The 21,334-nt window shown below is 34.0% G+C and overlaps 1 protein-coding gene and 1 long non-coding RNA gene across 11 annotated transcripts in view; one reads left to right on the forward strand and one right to left on the reverse strand.

The window, feature by feature from the left end:
• Window positions 1-21,334, forward strand: part of AHR (aryl hydrocarbon receptor) — a 39,641-nt gene that overhangs the window by 8,620 nt on the left and 9,687 nt on the right. Inside the window, exons 2-6 of the mRNA XM_016139471.2 lie at window positions 2,736-2,923; window positions 16,943-17,046; window positions 17,379-17,468; window positions 19,571-19,694; window positions 20,484-20,611. Of these exons, the coding sequence (XP_015994957.2) occupies window positions 2,736-2,923; window positions 16,943-17,046; window positions 17,379-17,468; window positions 19,571-19,694; window positions 20,484-20,611 (634 nt within the window). The remainder of the gene's footprint in view (window positions 1-2,735; window positions 2,924-16,942; window positions 17,047-17,378; window positions 17,469-19,570; window positions 19,695-20,483; window positions 20,612-21,334) is intronic.
• Window positions 4,401-21,334, reverse strand: part of LOC107507984 — a 165,893-nt gene continuing 148,959 nt past the window's right edge. For 6 of the 10 annotated variants that reach the window (XR_004953911.1, XR_004953910.1, XR_004953913.1 and 3 more), the window contains one exon: window positions 8,024-8,306. This is a non-coding gene — a long non-coding RNA (uncharacterized LOC107507984). Of the gene's footprint in view, window positions 7,325-8,023; window positions 8,307-20,545; window positions 20,653-21,334 lie in introns of those variants that run through there. The other 4 variants (XR_004953915.1, XR_004953914.1, XR_004953916.1 and 1 more) reach the window with 4 other exon arrangements.

Here is a 21,334-nt window from a genome sequence, read left to right on the forward strand (position 1 = left end):
TCTGCACAGAATATTCCTTAATGGAATGGTTGTGTGGGACATTTGCAGAAGATGCATTAGGTGCAGAAGTAGTGCAGGAGAAATCCATCGTGAGTCGGGAAGACTTCACAAAAGTGATCTGATTGAGCAGGGCTTTACAGCCAGTGAGGTGGAACAGGGGAGAAGAATACAAGAAGGCACCGAAGTACACATCGGTGACTAGAAGTGATTTCTTAGCTCTGGAGTATAATGGACGACAAGGAAGGCTGTGGCTGTGGAGGCAGTGATGCCAGAGAAATAAGTAGTTAGGAGCAATAGAAAGATCAAGAAACGTTTTGTTTGTTGGGCTAAGGAACATGGACTATGTGGAGCTGCTGAAAGGTTTGAATCACAGGAGTGACGTAGATTTACATTTTACATTCAAGAAGTGCTTTTCAGTGAGATCTGCTCTGTATTCTGTCCTCGCCATCACCAGAGTCAGCTATAGTGAAACACAAGACTTGTCATGTAAACCCCAGTGCAAAGCTGAGGACGACTCCAAAGTCCAATTTTATACTGTTTTTATGGGGAACTTGTTGTGTCCTTTGCTTTGAATGCATATATATTTATACACAAACACACATACATACACACACATACATATACATATATAATTTTTTTTTTCATCAGACACCCACGTGGCTTACTCCTTTGTTGTATTCATGTCTGCTGAAACATCCATCAGAAAGACCTTCCCTGGCTGTCAAACCCAGTGTCCCTGTCACTCCTTAATTTCTTTTCTTGCTTTATTTTTCTTAACACTTACCAGCCTAAAAAGTTATGTATTTATGTACGTATGTATCCTCCCACTTTAATGTAAGATTCATGAGATCAGGAGCTTTAGTACGTTTTGTTCACCGCTCAGTGTTCCGTGCTCGGCACGTGGTGGGTGGTCAGTATTTGTTGAGAGACCAGAGCCCCGACCAGCTGCCCCCTTCTTTCTCTCGTACCCCGCGCCTCACACTTCAGACAGAGACTTATCTCAAATCGCCATTCCTCAGTCACGTCTCCTGAAATCCCATTCCTCTTTCAAGATCCATCTCAGACATCGCCTTTTCTGTAAAAATCTTTTGCAAGCAGTTCGTTGCTCCTTGTATTTAGCTCCCACAGCACTTTCAGATATGTCCAAGAGAGTTTTCCTGGACTGCAAAGGACATAATAGGTACAAATATTTGTGTTAGCAAGTGATTAGTCAGAGAATTATTCACTTAAGTAGACATGTTGTAGGTAAAAGTTGAAGTACAGTTGATTAATTGGTGAAATGCAGTAATAGGGCATGACTTGAATTTGATTATAAAGGGAATATGATTTGGGCAATAGCTAGAGAAACAGCTAACAATTTTTATTATGTAAATACTCTGGAGATAGTGTTTACTGATGTATTTCGTATGTATGCCATTTTACCAGTTCATTATTTTTTGTAGAAATAACATGGACTGTAATAGAAAAAACAGAACAGACAAGTTGTAAAGAAATTGCTTGTTAGAGTTTGAAAACATGTTAAAATTTCATACTTACTTTATCATTTTTTTTTTTGCATGAAGTACTACTCCACATAAAACATTGAAAACCTAGAAATTACCTAGAAATGCTTTGATGGAATTCAGTTAATTGCTATATATTCAAGCCAATTTTTTCTACTTTTTAAAGATACTATAATTTGAACTATCAAAAATATTTTTATCTTCTCAACAAAACGGGGAAAAAATGTTCGTTATAAGAATACTCTGGATAATAATTTTTCTGGCTAATGGAAAGGCGCAGAGGCATGATCTAAAAATTACTTTGGTTTTTGAATATCTTCCCTCTATTTCAGCATGGATGTCTGATCTGTAAATTCACTTTAAACAAAGAATCTCTGCTGTGACATATACTATGTGAAGTAGTACAATTTCTCATTTCTGAACTCAAGTTCTACCCTTAACCATAACTATCTTTTCTCTCAGAAGGAAATCATACTGAATGTTGGCATTTCATTGAGTTATCTAATTGAGGCACAAACTATGAATGCTCATGACTAGAACTACTGACCAGTCATCAAAGCAATATTTGCCAGTAATCATGGATAACATCTAATATTTGTCAGTTAACAAATACAAATAACTAATGTCCAAATTCTTCTTGTTTTAACTTTGGAGAACCCCATTAGATGGCAGTAGGTCTGTCTGGAGGTGACAGAGGGCTTTAGGAAGTTGTCACTGACAGGACAGAAGTCTTAAATACAGGAAGCTGGGAATGATGATTATAAGCATTTTTTTGTTTTTTTTAGGGTCATTCTCATTTATCTACTATATAAATGATGCCAAATGCTTCTTGTTGAAGATAGCAAAGGAAGCATAATTTTCACACAGTACATTACAGATTTTGTTTCCCCTTTCTTTAACAGTGGCAGTGTTTGGGGTGGGGGGATCCTACCTAGTAGATTTGTTAATTGGGAATCACTATACCACAGATGTGAAGTATGCTGTATATAAGGTGTACTCAAGTATTTTCTTCTCATGGGTTCATAAGCTTTTAATAAAACATTATGAAGAATATTCTTCATTCCCTTGTTTTGCTTGATTAAGATATGAAAAACATTTTGAAAGGACTTATATAAACTTAAAGTAGATTTTAGATGTTTTATTAGTGAAATATTCAAGGAGATGCTATAATGCAGTAGACGTTTTTGCTTTATATATTTTAAGGTATTTTATGGCATTTTGTTTGCTTTTCAGCATCAAGCCAATCCCGGCTGAAGGAATCAAGTCTAATCCTTCTAAGCGACATAGAGACCGACTTAATACAGAGCTGGACCGTTTGGCCAGCCTACTGCCTTTTCCACAAGATGTTATTAATAAGCTGGACAAACTTTCCGTTCTTAGGCTGAGTGTCAGTTACCTAAGAGCCAAGAGCTTCTTTGATGGTAAGACAGAAGGGTTTCATTTTTCTATAATCACTTATGAAATATGTTGAATATGGCTGTTTCTGCTTCTGTGTTAAAAACTTTAAAAATTAGCCATACATGAAAAAGTTTTGTTTATTGCTGTTAGTAAAACTTAAATAGCAAAGCCAAATTTGTAGTATTTCCAGAAATCAGTTTTCCAGATTCATTCATCAAACAGATGTTGCCACTAAGTGATATGCGGTATCATTCTTTGACAATCATTGGGAAGTTATTCTCATATTATATCAGTTTCTAGTTCTTTGTCTAGTTTAGCTTTTTAAAGTATCTTTTTTTTTTTTATGGAAAGAATAAAATACATGGTAACTGCTATGAAATATTTTTTGCCAGATTTCTTTCAATATATTTTGTAGATATGACGTTTTATTTATCTTTTCAAAATTATGTATACTTCTGCTTTATATTAACTACATGTTTACTCCATGAAATTGTAATTTAAGTTTCTTTTCCACCGGAAAGAGCATTTCATTATAGGAGTCAGAAGAATTGGATTTCAGTCTCCATTGTGCCACCGACAGACTATTTAACCAAACCAGTTAGCATTCCCTTACCTTGGCTGTAAAGTTTGGGATTTGAGCTAGATGATATTTGCTACCTTTTAATCATACAGTATTTCCTAGCATAAAGCATTTTAAGTGGAAGTTTTTATTTGATGATGATTTCTCACTGTCTCATGTAAAATAATTTCTCAATTTCTCTTTTTATCTGTTTATATGTCAAAAAACAGATTTTTAAAGGTAATGTTCAATGTTAAGTATGTCGTGTTATTTTACAAACAGTAATAAAGAATGAAATCCCAGTGGTCTATGTCAGTGCTTACAGATCACATAGGGGACTTGTTAAGATGAAGCTTTTTATGCAGTAGGGTAGGCATGGCCAGAGAGTCTGTATTTCTAACAAGCTATCAGATGATGCCGTTACTGCTGCCCCAGACACATTTACAGAAACCTGAATTTGCAACTTGTGTTTAGAATGTTGCAAAAACAGTTATTTCCCTTTACGATTACATTTAGATGGTTTGATGTGTTTAGTTTGAGCATATTTTTGCTGTTGTCGTTTGCTGTATATTCTTTATTTTGGATAAAAGCTGTATACTTTAATAGTTGTTACCTGGGTAATAATCACTGTTGAGGGTAATAATTTCAGGATTCATACTAGACACTTAAATTTTCTCTGATATATGTTAAAAAAAAGTCTTGAAATTTTCAGTTTACATCTGTGCCAGACTCTTCATCTTCTAGGTGAGTTATGTGATTGTCATTGGTCTATGTGTGTTTTATCAGCTGTATAGTCATTTCGTGATAAAGCTGGGACTAGAACCCAGTTTTCCAGATTTCCTATGTTGTTTTTCCTGACCAGGTCTCAGCTACTTCTCTTTTCTGGGAACTGTTTCTATAGCAAAATCCTGTGGGCTTTCCCTAGATCCATGCTTCTTCAAGTAGAGTTCCCAAACTGCATCAGCATCACCTGGGAGCTGTGGGACATGCCAGATCTTGGGCCCCATTCTGCACCTATGGAATCGTAAATTCTGCCGGTGAAGCTCAATTCACATTAAAGCTTAGGAGCCCCTGTGGTCGATTGTAACCTCAAGGCCACAATCCCCACTTTGTGGAGTGTTGTCCTGACCCTCAGCATTCACCAGCTGTGCTTACTGCTTGACTTTGCAGGCAGAGTTGGGGGTGGGGTGGGGTGGGGATGGTTCCATGACATGTAAGATGTGGTCTCCGTGCTTAGAGAGCTAACAGTCTGGAAGCCAAAGAGGCATTACCCCTTCACTCTGGTAAAGATGTGTTGATGTAAGTCATTTTGCCTTTTCATTTCCTGCTGCTCTATAATATGAAGTCAAACTATATATCTTAAAAAGGGGGAAAATATATGGGCTATTCTCTGTTTAGAAGCAGTAGAGCAGAACTGAAGCCCCTTAGAAAGTGGGTAGCCAGTGTACCATTTAAGTACTGCTTTCTAGCTTCTGGGCGTGCGTGCGTGCATGCATGTGTACATAAAAACATTTACTTACATTAATATATGCACATTTAGTGTATAAATTTACATACATATATATTTTTTCATGATGAGACATGTGTGTCTTGTTCAATATCTTAAGTAAAGGCGATCCCAAAGTCTACCCTATAAAGAATGTCATAGTTTAGCTGTGCTCATTATGGAGCTCTCATTAAAAGGTATTTTTTTAGCTTTTCATCGATGAATTTATTTTTTATTCTGGCTTGATGTATTTGACAGTAGGATTTTATTATGCTATTTGCATCACTCCTTTCTCAATTATATTTTTTTGAATTTTAGTTTCCTTGCATTACTGGATTTTAGGCTTCAGTGTGCATCAGAATTACATGAAAAGCTTGTTAAAATGCACATTCTAGGGCATGCCCCTTTTATGCTGATTCTATATAAGTTTTATGTAGAACCCAAGAATCTGAATTTTTATAAGCATTCTAGGTGAGTCTGAGGCAGTGATTTAACCTGGCCTTGATTAGACCCTAAATTACTTTTTTTAAAAAATTGTTTTCTTCAGAAAGACAAATCTAAATGTATGAAACTTTAGGAAGACTATACATGTGTTTGCTTGGGTTTCAGTGGAGTACATACTCTAAGCAGGTTCTTAGATTGATTGTTCAGTATAAGAACAGAGTGAGGTGGAAAGCAAGGGAATTAATCTGTAAAAAATAAAAAATAAAAAAATAAAAAGGTCCCGAAGTCTTGTCCAGACCACCAGTGTGTCTAGTGAGACAGTTCAGTCTTTTGAGAAAATAGAGACTACAATTTTTAAAGTAATCCTTATCACCAGAAAGAAATGCTAAATGCAAACAGGGAGACTTGGAGCGTGCTGACAGTGACTAGGATTCCTGTGTGCAGTTAAAACTACCACTAGGGAAACAGTCTAGCGAAGTCAGGGGAAGCTCTAAGTGAATAACAGGATGCAAACAGGGGGTGTGTGAATTCCTGCGGAAAGAACAATATAAACGAGTAATCATAAAATCTTGTTAGAAAGGAAACTCAAGTTTAACTGTAACAATAGATATTTTTCCAAGAAAATACATCTATTTATTGCAAGTTTAAATAATCCAACTTGGATGGATGGATCTTCTTAAAACTTTGGTGCCATGAATATACTGCTTAAGCAATACTTAAGATTTCAAGTGCAACATCAATATTTATACATTTCTAATTAATTGAAACATTCTGAAATATAACTTGGAAGTGCTTGAACAAGACTTAGCCATTTTTCAGTTATGGTAAAGTTAGAAGCAGTTTCTCTGACACAAATTGAAATTATTTTATAATTTTGTAATTCAGCATTGTGCTTTATTCTAAACACTGCAGGTTCTGAATTCAGAAAGATGAAATAGGAAAAACATTCTGTCCTCTAATAGCTTAAGGTTTGGTATCTCAGAAACTGGCAAAAATAGTATATGAAAACCCTTTAAAAATGTACATGTTAAATATTTATAATGCAGTATTTGCGGAGCATTTTCAAGGGAAGTACAAAGAGTAGAAGTTTTGTTATTTTGGCTTCAACTGATCAAATAATTGAGGAAATCTTTGTTTCATCCTTGAAAACTCTTGAACTACACATATTCTAGACAGTAAAGCTCAGAGAATTGTTTTTCAGTTTGTACCCTGTTTATGCTACAGAAGAAGTAATCATTATAAAAATTAGTGCTTTGTTTTTGGGGAAGCATTTAAGCATGCCATACATTGCTGATTTCTCTCACTAGAATGGGAGTTCCTTGAGAATATTGTGTTTACTGATATATCTTAAACACTTAAAACAATGCCCCATGCTAGGCATTCAATAAATATTTGTTCATTTCATTAACGTATGTCTGAAAAAGTGTAAAATTCATGTTGAATATTTTAGATGATGTGTTTAGATGATGTGATTTTAACATTAATTTTTTAGTATTTCTAGATAATCTTCCTGTTACTAGCCAATTTGCAGTTATCAGTTACGTCAATTATTTTATTCTCTATAAATATCCAGATGATAGAAATGATTTGTTGAATGGTGGCAGCAAGAAGTTTCCTACATGCTCTCTGATTGGCTGGATCGTACAGTGAAACACGTAGAAGTATTTAAGGACTCAAACGTCAACGCCGCGTCCACCGTTTCCGGACCCACGGGTGTCAGTCAGTGTGCCCTCTCAGTGCGTTGGTGCTGCCCTGCGCGTTCGGTGGCCATACTCTTTGCTCCTTTGCCATCGCTTTGCATTTGTCATCTCGTTCCTGGGCCACTGCCCCTTTTCTTCTTTGCTGGATGTTCCTTTTGTGCTTCCCAGCAGTCTGGCAATCTTGTTACATTTTTATTTTTGTCAGTGTCGATGGGATGTTCAAATAGGACTCTGGCTTTAAAAAAAAAAAAAAAATCTCTCCGTTTGTAAATTTGATAGGTGAAAAGTTCCAGAATAAGGTGATACTTTATTTTTTATTTCTGCATAAGGGACACATTAAGACGTGTTTTAGAATTAATAATATATTAATAACAAATAATAGATTAATTTAAACAGCCATTTAAGTTTTATCCAGTTTCCTCAGTAGCACTGCTCTTCTGTGTTAGCTTCTATTCTTCCTGCTTATTTTTATTTTTTAAAGACTTCTCTAAATTACATATCTTCGAAATATTTCTGGATAGCCTTTTCTGTTTTTAGCAAAGAGCAAAAATTCAAAATTGCTATTTTCTAATGTTGGTAATTAGACATGGTCAAGTGCAATTTTTACCTCTCAAGATAGATTAAATCAAACTAGCGGGGAGCCTGAGGACAGCTAAGTGATCAAGTAGAGCTGTGACCTGACAAGTCATTGTGCGCTTACATTCTGGAAATACAGATCAAAAGGGTCCCTAAAATCTAACATTATGTTCAGATTGTCCACCAAATTTCCGATTGTTAAGATGAAACTATTCTTTTTTAATTAAAAAAAAAAAAAAGTGGAAGAAACAGATCACAAAGTTAGTATTAAACTCAAATATGTTATCTCATGAGTATTAAACTCAAATATCAAATTTGAGATGGAAAACATTTAATAAGTTTAACTTAATGACTGATCAATGATAGCTTCTTAAGCGAGACTAGGATTTGTGTGGTTTCAACCAAGTGTTTGAAATTGGTTGATGTGAAATTGGGTAATGTTTCCTCCTACATTGTCTCAGCGCCAGAATCAAACAATGGACACTGGGCTTGTGACCAATCTGAATCTCAGTATAGTAATGTTTTATTCTTAGTAAGAGTAATGTCAGCATAGAAAAAAAATTGAATTAGATTTCATTATCACCTTTTAAAGTACTCATCATCATGTAAGTATCATGTTCAAATTCTTTTTCACAGCAACCCTGCAAATTAAAAATTTGGGAATGATTAGTCCATATTCTCTATTGAGACATGGATATCTAATGAGGTGAAAAGGCAGAAAGTTTTCTTTTTATGAGACAATAGTAGAGGTTAATTCATGTAGTATTTAATAATTCAAAAACATTCATAGTAAATCTTGCATATAATGTTTTTTATAATTGAGATATATAATTTAATTTGTGGAAAGAAAAACTTAGAAGGATAAGGTGATTTTTTCTAGGTTACATTAAGCCCAACAGAAGTGAGTTTGAGTATCTGAATTTCTGATTCCTGCATTTGCACTTGCTGTAGGGAATAGTGTTCCGGTTATTTTAAAAACTAGGTAATGGAGAGGAAAATCTGACTTGAATCATTATACATGCTTAAAGTAATCCCCATTTTGTAAATTGTAAGTATATACTGGAATACTAAATCTCATGAAGTCTACAAATGTTGTGGGGGGACAGGGGGACAACAGTTAACTTACATTATATGATGATCTAACATTTATTCAACCTCATTGTTCACCATGGATCTTTGTTGATCTTATTTTAAATTAAAAATTATATGTGCTGTCGTCTTATTCTTCCCTTGGTAAATGCTTTAACAGTTCATTTCCAGTTCATTAGTTTTTTTAAAGAGAGCTATTGTGTTTATTCATCTTTAGCTTGCATGTTTCTCTGGATTTCAGTCCCGTTCTGGTATCTGTGTGACCAGAACATTATCTTGAAAAACAAATACATATGCATGTATAGATGCCAAGAATGAGCTTGAACAGCAAGCAGTAAAAATGAACTAAATAAAAAGTCTCTGTAAGGATTGATGTTTTATAAAGTTTAATGTGTTTGTTATTATACAATGTTCTTATAGACTATATTCCCTGTGCTGTATATTATATCCCTACGATTTTTTATTTTATAACTGGAGTTTGTATCTCTTATTCTCCTCATTCTAGAAATATTAAAAGTAGGCTTGTTTTCCTAAAAGATTAGGCAAATAAATCATCAAATAGTGTTCAGTTTCATTTACCCATGGTATTGTGTATCTTAGATAGAATATAATTCAGTTGTGTATTTTTTCCCCAGAATTCACGTCCTAAAACATGAAACTGATTGTAACATTCATGACATTTTCTGTAACTAAAACCATAAAATTTAAAGATTCTTTTAAGTTTTAATTTGTGAACTTTATCAAATCCATGCCAATTGAAACATGGATGAATAAAAAGAATAGTAGAATATTCTGATTGAGTCAGATGGAAGTGGCATTAAAATCTTGGCTCTTAAATTTAATAATATGATCTCTTTAGATCAAGAATTTAAGCTCTCTTCCTCACATATTTTAACTCACAATATGAAATTCATTCAATTTTATGAGTGTTTTTGTTTACTTCGACAAGTATTTTTTAAAAATCCAGTGACAAATACAGATTAAAGATTGAAACTGTTTATATCCTTTATTATATGTTTTGCTTCTTTCCTGTCTCTTAAATTTAGTACTTTAATGGGTATTTTCTTTGATTATTGCCTAGTATTATATGACTCTAGGATCCTTAATTGTTTGGCCATGAACAGGTCCAGTTGGTCATAAATTTATGCCTTTAGCTTTCTTTTTAAGGAAGAGTCCTATTGGGGTAATATTAAAGCCAGCCAAATTTCAGCACTTTTCCCTTTTTTGTTTTTCCAAATATAGGTTTTAAATGTCTATAATGACGGGAAGAGTTTGGGGGTGGATGAAAAGGGGGAAGGGATTAACAAGTACAAATTAGTAGTTACAAAAGTCATGAGGGTATAAAGTATAGCATAGGGAATATAGCCAGTAATATTGTAATAACTGTGTACGGTGTCAGATGAGTACTAGATTTATTGGGGTAATCATAAGTTATAGAAATGTCTAATTACTGTGCTGTACACCAGAAACTAATGTAATGTATGCCAACTGTAATTGAAAAGAACTATAAAAAATGTCTATAATTATTTGATTTTGTTTTCTGAGGTTTTGTGACCTGGTTAATGGAAGTCAACATATTCATATTTCAGTGTTTCAGGTCATATAAAATTAATCCCTTTAAGGTCTATAATGAAACATTATGATTAACCACTTTTATTTAATATAACATTTTATGTGTTATTTTTAAATCTTGCTCTTACAGCCTTCTGACTTTTTGATCAGCCAGTTTTAGTCAGTAGCTTAAATTCATTTATTTGTTCATAGCTGAGAATTAGGTTTTGGAGTCATTGTAATATAGTTGGAATAATATTTTAAACTATTAAAGTGAATAAAATATTCCAGGGGAGAGCATATAGAATAAGAGGAAATACACCAAAGATGAGGTATTTTTTTTACAGATGGACAGAAGTTGGAAGAAGGCAAATCTGTGTGTGGAATAAATATGAAACTATGCTAAGGTGATAATGGGTTCACTTAAAGATACTTTCATTTGATGTTTCAAGGTCTTAAATTAGAGGGCCAAAGAGAAAATTGCACCTGAAAAGTGTAAACAAAAATGAAATTAAAGTACATATAGAAAAATAATATTAGAGGAGATAATTTCTGGTTCTTGGTTTTCCGTACAAGCTATAAAGCCATTCAGGTATCAGCAGTGTGTGGTTGAGAGAGAGATAAGCAGTCAAATTGGATTGACTTAATGAACCTACATTGAGGGCATTGAATTCTTTCAGTTCCTTCTAGCTTTAAATCTGCCCACATGATGTGAGGGGTGCCTTTTATGGTCTGTTTTACAGAATATTCAAGTGTCAGCTGGGTTCTCGACAGCGTCTAGTTTCAAGTATCTAGCGTCTGCATTATGGAGACAGCATTCCTTTCTTTGTCGCAGCATGGTAGAGGGAGATTGCGTTCTGCAGCCACAGAGCACCAGTGGCCAGGACATTGGAGAGTTCAGTTAGCTAATCTCCTGGCCTTACGTGAGGCTCTAACCTCACCGTTCCTCATGGTCTTCGTCTTAACAGGGACAGTGAGGACGCTTGCCTGACTGATGTTTTCAGTTTGTAGTGGATTTACCCTAAAAATAAGAGATTAAGGAAACTTTATAATTAAAATTGTTATATAAATTATAATTATTCCGTGCAGCATACTGATAATTTTATCTTTTTCTAATAGAGAATTTTGCTGTTAATTAGGCATAGAGGCCTTTAGGGACCTGGTGTTAAGGTCATCTGAGAATCCCTTTGTTGAATTAATGTTGTATTTTGATTTAGAGATAGAAATTTGCTAATAAACTCTTTAGCCTTTTGATACAGTATGTAATAATTTATTTCCCCATCTCGTTTTCTTTTTCAGAAGTGGCACACACTCAAATCTAGACACTTTGTTCAGGGAAAAGTGACATAGTTTGCTTTGGGAAGGATGTGAAGTAGGGACACAGTGTGCTTGCTACTGCCCGTGTTTGTATACATATGACAATTTTTTATTATTACTTCATTTCAGCCTTAAATTATGTGCTTCTGTTTTCATCTTTATAAAATTGGGACTAGAGTTATTTCCCAAAGACTTTCATATTAATAAGTGCGCTTTTTAAGCAAATGAATAATTTTAGAAAATGTGAGGAAATGAGATCCAGAACATTTTTAAATTATTTCCTAAATCCTATTTTCATGTCACTGTTTCTCAAAATTTGGCACCTGGTCCTCAGCATCACTTGGAAACTTGTTAGCAATGCAGACTGGGACCCCAGCCTAGACCTGCTGAGTCTACCAATGTGTTTTCATGTCCTTCCAGGTGATTCTTGTGTCTGTCAAATTTGAGAATCACTATTCTAATCGATTAAATTGTGCCACTAACAATGCAGTTTGAATTCCACTCTTATGTGTGTGGAAAGCAAAATGCAACTCATTCCCCACTGAAAAGGTAAATTAACTACTCTTGCTGGCTCCATTAATTCAGAGACCTAACATACAGCTACAGTAAAATTACATATAATTAAACGTAAAAACGGGAAAAATGTTAAGTAATGTCTTCGGCAGTCAGTTTCCACTTAATTGAGGGTAGGAATTGGTCTAACTTTTATGGACTTTTTCAGCTTCAGACTGATGTTTTTTTAGATTTGAGAAAAAGACAGTAACTGCCAATTATGTAACTTATATTCATTCATAACAATATAAACTGAAATTCACATTTTAAAAAACAGAATTTATTTTTTCTGCCTAGGAATTTCTAATGTATCACTATCATCAGAAAGTACTGAAAACTGTGTAGGCCTAATCTTTGTCTCTTAAAAACTTAGAATATAACAGTTATAATTTTAGTTTGTTTTTTCTTTCCATAAAGGAGAGAACACTTCACTTTACCAAAGAAAACTTCATATGTTGAAATGAAATATTTATCTTTTAACCCAAAGTAGATAGAAGAAACTCTGTAGGAAACTTAATACATTATTTCGAAATTATTTAGAAATACTCATTCATACCAGACTAAACTGGGGACATTTTCTTTATATTTAAGAAATATAGTACATTACTTAACCCTCATTTATAAAAGTTCAGTTGGTTGAATTTTATAATAAGTGATAGCTTTGCTCTCTTTTACGCTTATATCTGTGGGAATGGAATTAACTTCTCCTGCCAGAAGTAATAAAGGGGATGACAAATATTATTATAAAATAAATCGAATTTATATCAACAATTAGAGATTTAGAAGACTTATGCTTTTCCATGGCATGGCACTTATCATGTCATCTTTCTGTTTAACTGCAAACTATAATAACAAAATATAGTTCACCACATGCCAATATTTCTTCCCCATAAATTTCCCTCTTGAACAATTCTCAGCATGTATGTTTTTGAAGAGAAAGTATTTGGCTTGTAGGGAGAAATGGAAATCTGAGCTTAAATGTATAAGGAAGAAAAGCACCATATTAGGAAATATGGATATGGTTAAATGCATGTGGGAATAAGACCTGAATCAGTCAGAAATATGCCTATTTGATAGTGCTGTGATGTATTTACACTTAAATTCCATCATCAGTTAAATTTTTACTTATATAATTGCTGCATCAATCGCTCACTGAGGAAAGAGTTGAAATATTTTAACAGTTTATTATCTTAATAGTCCACTAGACTGCTCAAACTCATATCCTTACCCTTTGGAAGGCATGGTATTCCCACAGATGGGGAGGATTTTAACAAATGTCTGCTCAGTACAGCAAATGCTCCTCAAGTACTATAATCAGCTGGTGACTTTCATTAAGATACCACATTTTGTTTCTGTGAAGTGGCACGTATTTAATTCCAGTGGTACAATGTTTAGTGTCCTATGCATCTGAGTATAACAATTTATAATTTTTATAACAATTTACAACTTTGAAGTACTTTATGTTGTAGGTATATTATAGGCATCATGGCAGTCCTATTAGATATTCACGAATGCTCCCTATTTAGAGATTAGAAAACAGCTATTCCTGGTGTGCACTTTTAGTGTCAGCTTCCCATAGTTGTGAGAGGGTGTGTAAATCCATTATCTCTGTCCTTGACTGTCAGTTATAGATGCCAAGCGTTACGCAGGTACTCCATGTGTTATTTTAGCCCTCACGAGAATTTGCCTCTAGAATTATCAGTGTCCTCATTTAAAGATAAGGAAACTAAAGGTCAAAGGTAGTTAGCATAGGAGGAGAAGTCTTGTCAGTGTTTAATAATAACTCACACACATACGGTCAGGCTACCTGGGTTTCTATCTAGGCTCTACTACTTAAAACTCTGACCTTCGGAAAGTTCCTTAACGTCCCCAAGTCTCAGTTTCCTAATATATTGAAAAGACAATTTCCAGTCTCAGGACTAGTACGAAGATTAAGATATCATATACATAGAAAATGCTTGGCATACAGTGTGTGCTCAGTGTCACACACCGTTACTAAGGAAATTATTTAAGGCCACTCAGAGGCTTGCAAGTAGCACTGGTGACAGTGCCGTAATCGCCGCCTTACTCTTTTATTACTTTCTAACCAAGGCAATAAATTTGTATGCGAAAATTAGTAGCATTAATTAATATAGCTTCTAGTAATTTTGAGAGAGGTGGTAGGTATGAGATCAAGAAGGGACAGATTTTGTGGAAGGCAAAAATTATGCAGTTCTGGTCAAGACATAAAAGAAGTTTCCTAAAAAGTAACATTTTTTTTTTTTTTAGATGAGAATTGGGAGTGCACCCTTTCTGGACTTATTTTTGCACAGTATTACACTTTTTGACATTATTAACCTCCAACACGAGAGCAACAGAAATATTTGTTTATTTTGGAAGAACCTTCCAGTGATTCTTCCCCAGAAAGCACCTGTCACTTTTCCTTCTTAAGCAGTAGCTATACATATTAAATATTATACTTTCAACATTTAGAATTGTAAGCATCGTTGTTTAGGAAGTTTGTTCTTTTTATTTTTTTCTCTCCTTCAAGTTCCTGCAATACTTTAATTAAATCCCATTCTGGTACTTAATATTTTTGACATTCTTTTCTCGTTTTTTATTTCCATAACTTATATGCCCTACTTAAAGGCAGAGTCTGTCTAACGTCTAATTACATTGGCTAATATCCCCAATGCAAGGCCAGAAACAAATTGTAAATTACTTTGAGATGAATGGTCTCTTTCATTTCTTATTTAGCTTCTCAGTGGTCTAGTAACTCTAGTTGGAACTGACATCAATTCCATTGATTAAAAATTAATTTTGAAAAGGTTCCTAATGAGATAATTTGAACATTTTAAAATTTGACACTGTTAATATCTGTTTTCAAGATTACATTGCTTTAATAACATAAGAGTTTTGATTTGGATGTTACCATTTCAGTAGCAACTCTTACTGATATTTTGTATAACTCTTAAATCGTGCCTCACTGGAGATTTTGGAAAGTAGTACAGTGTAGGTAGCCTTGATATTGTGAGGTTTTAATGCATTTAAGCAGATTTGGCCATTAGAAAGTATCAATAACAAAACTTGCAGAATAGAAAGGGAGAAAGGCCTCCTGGTTTTCAATGAGAAAGAATTAAGCCTTTCCTTTGACCTTAATTAACTGTTAGATCAATTAATTTACTTCAAACTAGTTTTTGGTCTAAGGATATCTGTTCTCTGGCCTTTTGAAATTGTTATATTCAGAAGCCAAGCTTTTGGCCTTTTTAAAAGAGGGATGTTTCAAATTCTACAAAGGCAAGAACTTAACATAAGATTCCAGTGTAACACGTGAACTTGGTGATTTACCAGAATATATACTTCAAACATGAAAATGTTTTATATGTGATGCTTTGTTCAGACTGAGAGAAAACCTGGTTTTTAGTAAGTCTCCAGCTTTTCACCAAGCCCCATTATCTTTCTTGTGTAAAAATCTAATGAGTAAGTCTTAAAAGTAATGTCAAAATCAGTTTTTTGTTTAATAGTTTCTATTATTTAAATATCACTTGTTAAAAAGATTAGAAAAATAGAAAGATGATATAGTTGTATCTAAAACGTATACTTTATAACTAAGCAATGAATAAGTTTTAGGAAATATGGCTAATCATTAAAGCTACCATTATCGAACTACTGTTGAGCTGCTATATGCCAAGAACTTCACACATATTCTCATTATTCTTCACAGAAATCCTGCAGGATGGTTGTTTGTTTGTTTTGTTTTTTCAGTTACCACTTCACATATTAAGATTCAGGCTGCAAGAGCTCACACACTTATTAAGTGGCAGAGCTGAGATTTGAACTTAATTCTGTCAAATACCAATGTTCACATGCTTTTAAATAAGATGATATTTGAGAGAACTTGGAAAAATTTCTAAATAAGTAAATAAGTAGTTTTATTTTTTAGCTGTGTTGTCTCCCAGACTACCAGTACACACACACACACACACACACACACGAGTGAGAGACGTGGAAGGTGAGGAGAGGAGAGATGGCATTACAACATGCTCCCTCCAGCCCTGCCATTAGCTTTTCCTTCATATGTATTATCCACAAACAGTTAGAAGATAGTAACAAAGAGAAGCCACTTTACAAGATGTCTGCTACCTAAGATAATAAAAATTAATGTGCAAATCTTTTTTGTGGACAGCTTTAAAACACTTTGGTGGGACCGAAAATATAGACTTGAACAAATGGAAAAACATAACGTGTACTTAGAATTATTCAGCATCATAAAGGCTTTAATTCTCCATTAGTTGAGTTATAAATTTAACATGAACATAATAATAATACCAACAGTTTTTTACCCTAAAACTAGATAAGAGGTTCCTAAAATTAATGGAAGTATATTTCTTAGTAAGGCAATGATTGATTCTCCCCATCACTAGCTCACTGATGTTTAGATAAATATATATAGATATTTAAATCATTTTTGTAGGTTACATTCTAAGAACCTTATTCTTATAACTACATAGATAGGAATGAGAGGAGTGTTTATAGTGGTGACATATAGTTCTTTGAAACTCCTAACTTATATGCCAAAAAGATAGTGAACTGATCACAAATTATTTTTAAGAGTCTATCAGCTGAGTTGGAAACCACTCATTGTCAAATCGTTATTTAGTCATTATAGTGCCAGTAAACACCTGGATTTGAAATCGTCTCAGTTTAGTGTATATAGGTTTTTCATCATAGCCATTTGAAATTGCCCATTTTCAAAAACTATATCATTGTTTCCCTCTTTTTATTACAGTTGCATTAAAATCCTCCCCAGCTGACAGAAATGGAGTCCAGGATAACTGTAGAACAAAATTTGGAGAAGGCCTGAACTTCCAAGAAGGAGAACTCTTATTACAGGTAAATTTTAGTAAATGTAATCCCTTATAATTAGGATAACAATTGTAAATTGAGGATTAATCAGTCTTTTCATGATTTCCAGCTTTTTTGGAATTAAAATTCACTCAGTGTTTCATGCCACTTTCATCCGAACTGTAATCCTGGTGTAACGCTCCATGTTATGCTCCGTGGGTGTGGTATTTCTGTGTTTGTGAGGTGTAATCATTTTAACCATTTTAAGGAGAAGATACTTTTTAGCGATAAAAATAGTAACCTTAACTGAAGTCAGTATTTATGAATGACAATATTGTTATTTAGTCACATTACTAATTTTATAACTTCTTTCCTTGTAGGCTCTGAATGGCTTTGTGTTGGTTGTCACTACAGATGCTTTAGTCTTTTATGCTTCCTCTACTATACAAGATTACCTGGGATTTCAGCAGGTAACTATATTTTCCTTGGGTCATTAAAAAAAATTTTTTTAAATTAACTTTCTATTTTTTATGTATTATATATACTTCAAGGACACAGTTGATAATTTGTATGTATGATATTACCAATGAAAACATATGCCTGTAGAATAAAAATTATACATTTTCAGTTAACATATTTTTATACTATCTACTACATTATAATTTCCTTAAATGTTTATGAGATTCATAGATGCTGTGTTTCTTCTTCCACTTATTAATGAACTCTTATGTAAAAAAACATTCAGGTAAGGGGCAGTTAGTGTTTGGATGGAGGCAGGTAAGAGAATATTTGCCATCTAATTAGTATGGATGTTGTAGGACATGATAACTATGAAATGAACGAGCTAATACAGAAAGGTACGTGCAAAATACATTTAATTCTGGTTTGTGCGTATTATGGAAGCTTTCCTGAAGGAAGTGGTCTTTAAGCAAACCTGAAGACAATTTAGGATTTAGATGGGTGGACGGGTATGGAGGGAACACAGAATAAAAGACAAAAGTACCATAAGCAGTAAACTCAGAGTCCATAAAGGAGGTGAACGTGTCTGGTTTGTTTAGTGTTATCGAATGAATAGTAAAAACCTGAGATATTTGAAATATTTGAGGGACAACATCAGGCGTGATCTGAGAACAGTTTGTAGATATACTTGAATGCTAGCTATACTTATGTATCAGTAGTTCCTAAATTCTAATGTGCCTAAGATTCATCTGGAGAACTTGATAAACTTTCATAAAAGCTTTGGGTCTCAACCTTGGACATTCCGATTCAGTAGATCAGAGTGGGGCCCATGAACTTGCATTTCTAACTAGCGTACAGGTGATGTCAAGGCTGCTGGTTTGAGTAACACTGTTTACCCTGTTGTATAAACTGAAGATTGATCTGTGATATATACACAATGGAAATCGCTTAAGGTTTTTGTTAAAGGAAATGGGTATGCGCTAATCTGTATTTCAGAAGGTAACTTTGACAGTATGTGTAATGGCTGGCATAGAGATGGTTTAATGCTGGAAGATTAAGTTTGTAGGAAGGGTTCACTAGACAGCTAAAGTAGCAGATTCTGGCCACTGCCACACTTTCTGAAGATACTCCTGAAGACGATTTTGCTGACCCAGGGTTAGAATTGCTTTCAAACTTTTTAAAACTTTAAATATATGAATGTTCATGGAAAAGCCTGTTTGAAACCTCATTACTTATCAATGATCATTTGATAATGTGATTTCTAACAGTTAAGAAATCAGAGATATTTCCCAGTCTTTGTCTGCTCACATGTACGCATAGCCTCGCTGTTCTTTAAGAACACATTCGTGTCTGACGTAAGTGGTGGTTTAGGCACCATTTCACTACAAATTGTAACTCACTAGTAGGTAACGAAGTTGATATAGTGGATCACCATCAACCATTCATTTTAGTTGCTTAAAATAGATACACAGTATTATCACACATATAAGGATGTTTTGTGAAACTTTTCTCTGTGTGTGTATATGCACACACATTTGATGAATGGGCAATGTATTCATTACCATGAGTTGCAGTAAAAAGGTTAGAAAAATATGCTGATTTAAGGGCTAAGGACTCAGCACTGCAGTAAATGCTAAGAGGCAAGAGATGGAGGAAGGATTTTGATCTGTTAAAGGCATAATCGCATATTCTTACAGAGTCTGCTTGGAGTAATTTAATCCAAAGAAAAATATTAGAGAACAGTGAAGAAAATACATAATGAATACTATTAAGCTTAGAGATGTCAAAGACAACTGAATGTTCATAGAAGGTTTTGTAAAAGGAGTAGGATTTAAAAGATTAAGTAGAACTTAATATATTACAGTTAGGGAACAGGGAGATGACTTACTTGTCTGAAAACGTTCATGTAGGGAAATGATGGCAAATAACTTTGGCTTATCAGTTACAGTGCTAGACTCGGGCTTTTCCTTCTTGGATGACTGAGAGCTTTGTGGTCATTTTTTATTCATTGCCACTTAACAGGCATTCACTAATCTAGCTAAGTATAGAAACTAGTAAATCATATTTTAAAAATCAGTACTTTTGTCTTAATTCCTGTATCTTTTTTCCTTAGTCTGATGTCATACATCAGAGCGTGTATGAACTTATCCATACTGAAGACCGAGCTGAATTTCAGCGTCAGCTACACTGGTCATTAAACCCTTCACAGTGTACAGATGCTGGAAAAAGAATTGATGGTAAGAATGTTTACCAAAAGATAGCTTTTGTATTTTTAATGTAACTCTGTGAAAGGCAGAGAATATTTAGGGGCATAGAACTCCATGGTGAAAGAAGGTAGAAAAGAAGTGGAAAGTCATGTGTCTATAACTGAAGGCCAGAGCCAGGTCACAAAGGGGCTGATGCTCTAAGTAATGTTTTCATTTTAATCCTCCCAAAGTGAATAATTTTATTATTTCAATTTATTTCATTTTATTTGTATTTTTATTTGATTTATATAATTTTTGTTCGATATTAATCAAAAAAGAAATCTAAGGAATATTTTGACAGATAACAGCCATTGATGAATTTCAAGCAAAAAAGTATTGCCATAGTCAGTAATATATTTTATAAAACTAACTTACTATTGTGAAAGATGAGAAGGAATGTATAAAGTTAATACTAGAGCATGTGTAAATTGTTCTGTGTTTACAAGGCACAAAAAAAGCAAACTAGTACATGCAAGTATAAAAAACTTCTCAATGCAAACTGTTTTCAGAAGTTCACGGAAATGTTACAAAGAAAAAAAAATGGCAATGGAAAATGCGAAAATTGTTGACAGATTACAACAAAACTGAGTAGGTAAAGTTCTGTGATTTAAAAGTCATATTCAATAAGTTTTAATTTGTTTTCATCAGCTGCTCTTCTGAGAATAGTTATCTTTTTGTATTCAGAATACAGACTCCAATTTAGACATTAACACAGATTTTAGCTATCCAGTTAATTGTACAGAAAAATGGAAAGTAAATCTGTTGCTACTGTTTCTACAGACGTTAGTAGCCTTCCACAGCCAGTGGTCTATCATAACCCAGACCAGCTTCCTCAAGAAAATGCTTTCATGGAGAGGTGCTTCATATGCCGGCTAAGGTGTCTGCTGGATAATTCATCTGGTTTTCTGGTAGGTTGCAAAATCTTATGATCTTGGCCTTTACTATTAAACTGTAAAAAATAAAAAAGATTAAATGAAAGAAATTTTCCTTGTTTATAGTTGAGTTCAGTTTTAAAAATCTACTTTATCAAATAATTTGATAAAGGTAAGTAAATTTTACAAATTGTTAATTTTCAGATTTTTGAATATGTTCTATAACTCAAAAAACCCATCCTTAGGATACATACAAAGATTGAATAAAATAGCATAGAACCTTGAATTTTGCCTATTTTCTAGGACTTTTTAGGTATATGAGAACTACATAGCCTTTTTATAGTAGCAGAATGCTTATCCTCTTCAGATTTAATGCCTACTAAACAAAAATTATGGCCTTTTCCACATGGCTGGGATAACTATAGAAAAGCAGTTGTATTTGTATATTCATGATTGCAGAATCTTAATGTGGTATGAGATGCTTTTTTATAATCTCAACACCTGGCTAGGGAGCAGTTTAAGCAGGATACTGAGAGCGCAGATGGTCTGTCCCTCCTCACTCAAGAAATAAATGCTCAAATAAGTTTGGAAGACAATCAGTTCTTAATTTTTTTTTACTGCAGGACTTTTCAGAGCCTTTACGAAAGGGTATTGTTCTGCTGTGATTCCCAGTGGTGAGGACGATTTAACCCTCTGAGCTTAGGAGGCCTGGTCCCATTCATCTTATAGCTGTTCATCTGCCTCTCACATGGAGGCGGC

This window comes from Rousettus aegyptiacus, unplaced genomic scaffold (assembly GCF_014176215.1).
Source record: "Rousettus aegyptiacus isolate mRouAeg1 unplaced genomic scaffold, mRouAeg1.p scaffold_m13_p_13, whole genome shotgun sequence".
Taxonomy (NCBI): domain Eukaryota; kingdom Metazoa; phylum Chordata; class Mammalia; order Chiroptera; family Pteropodidae; genus Rousettus; species Rousettus aegyptiacus.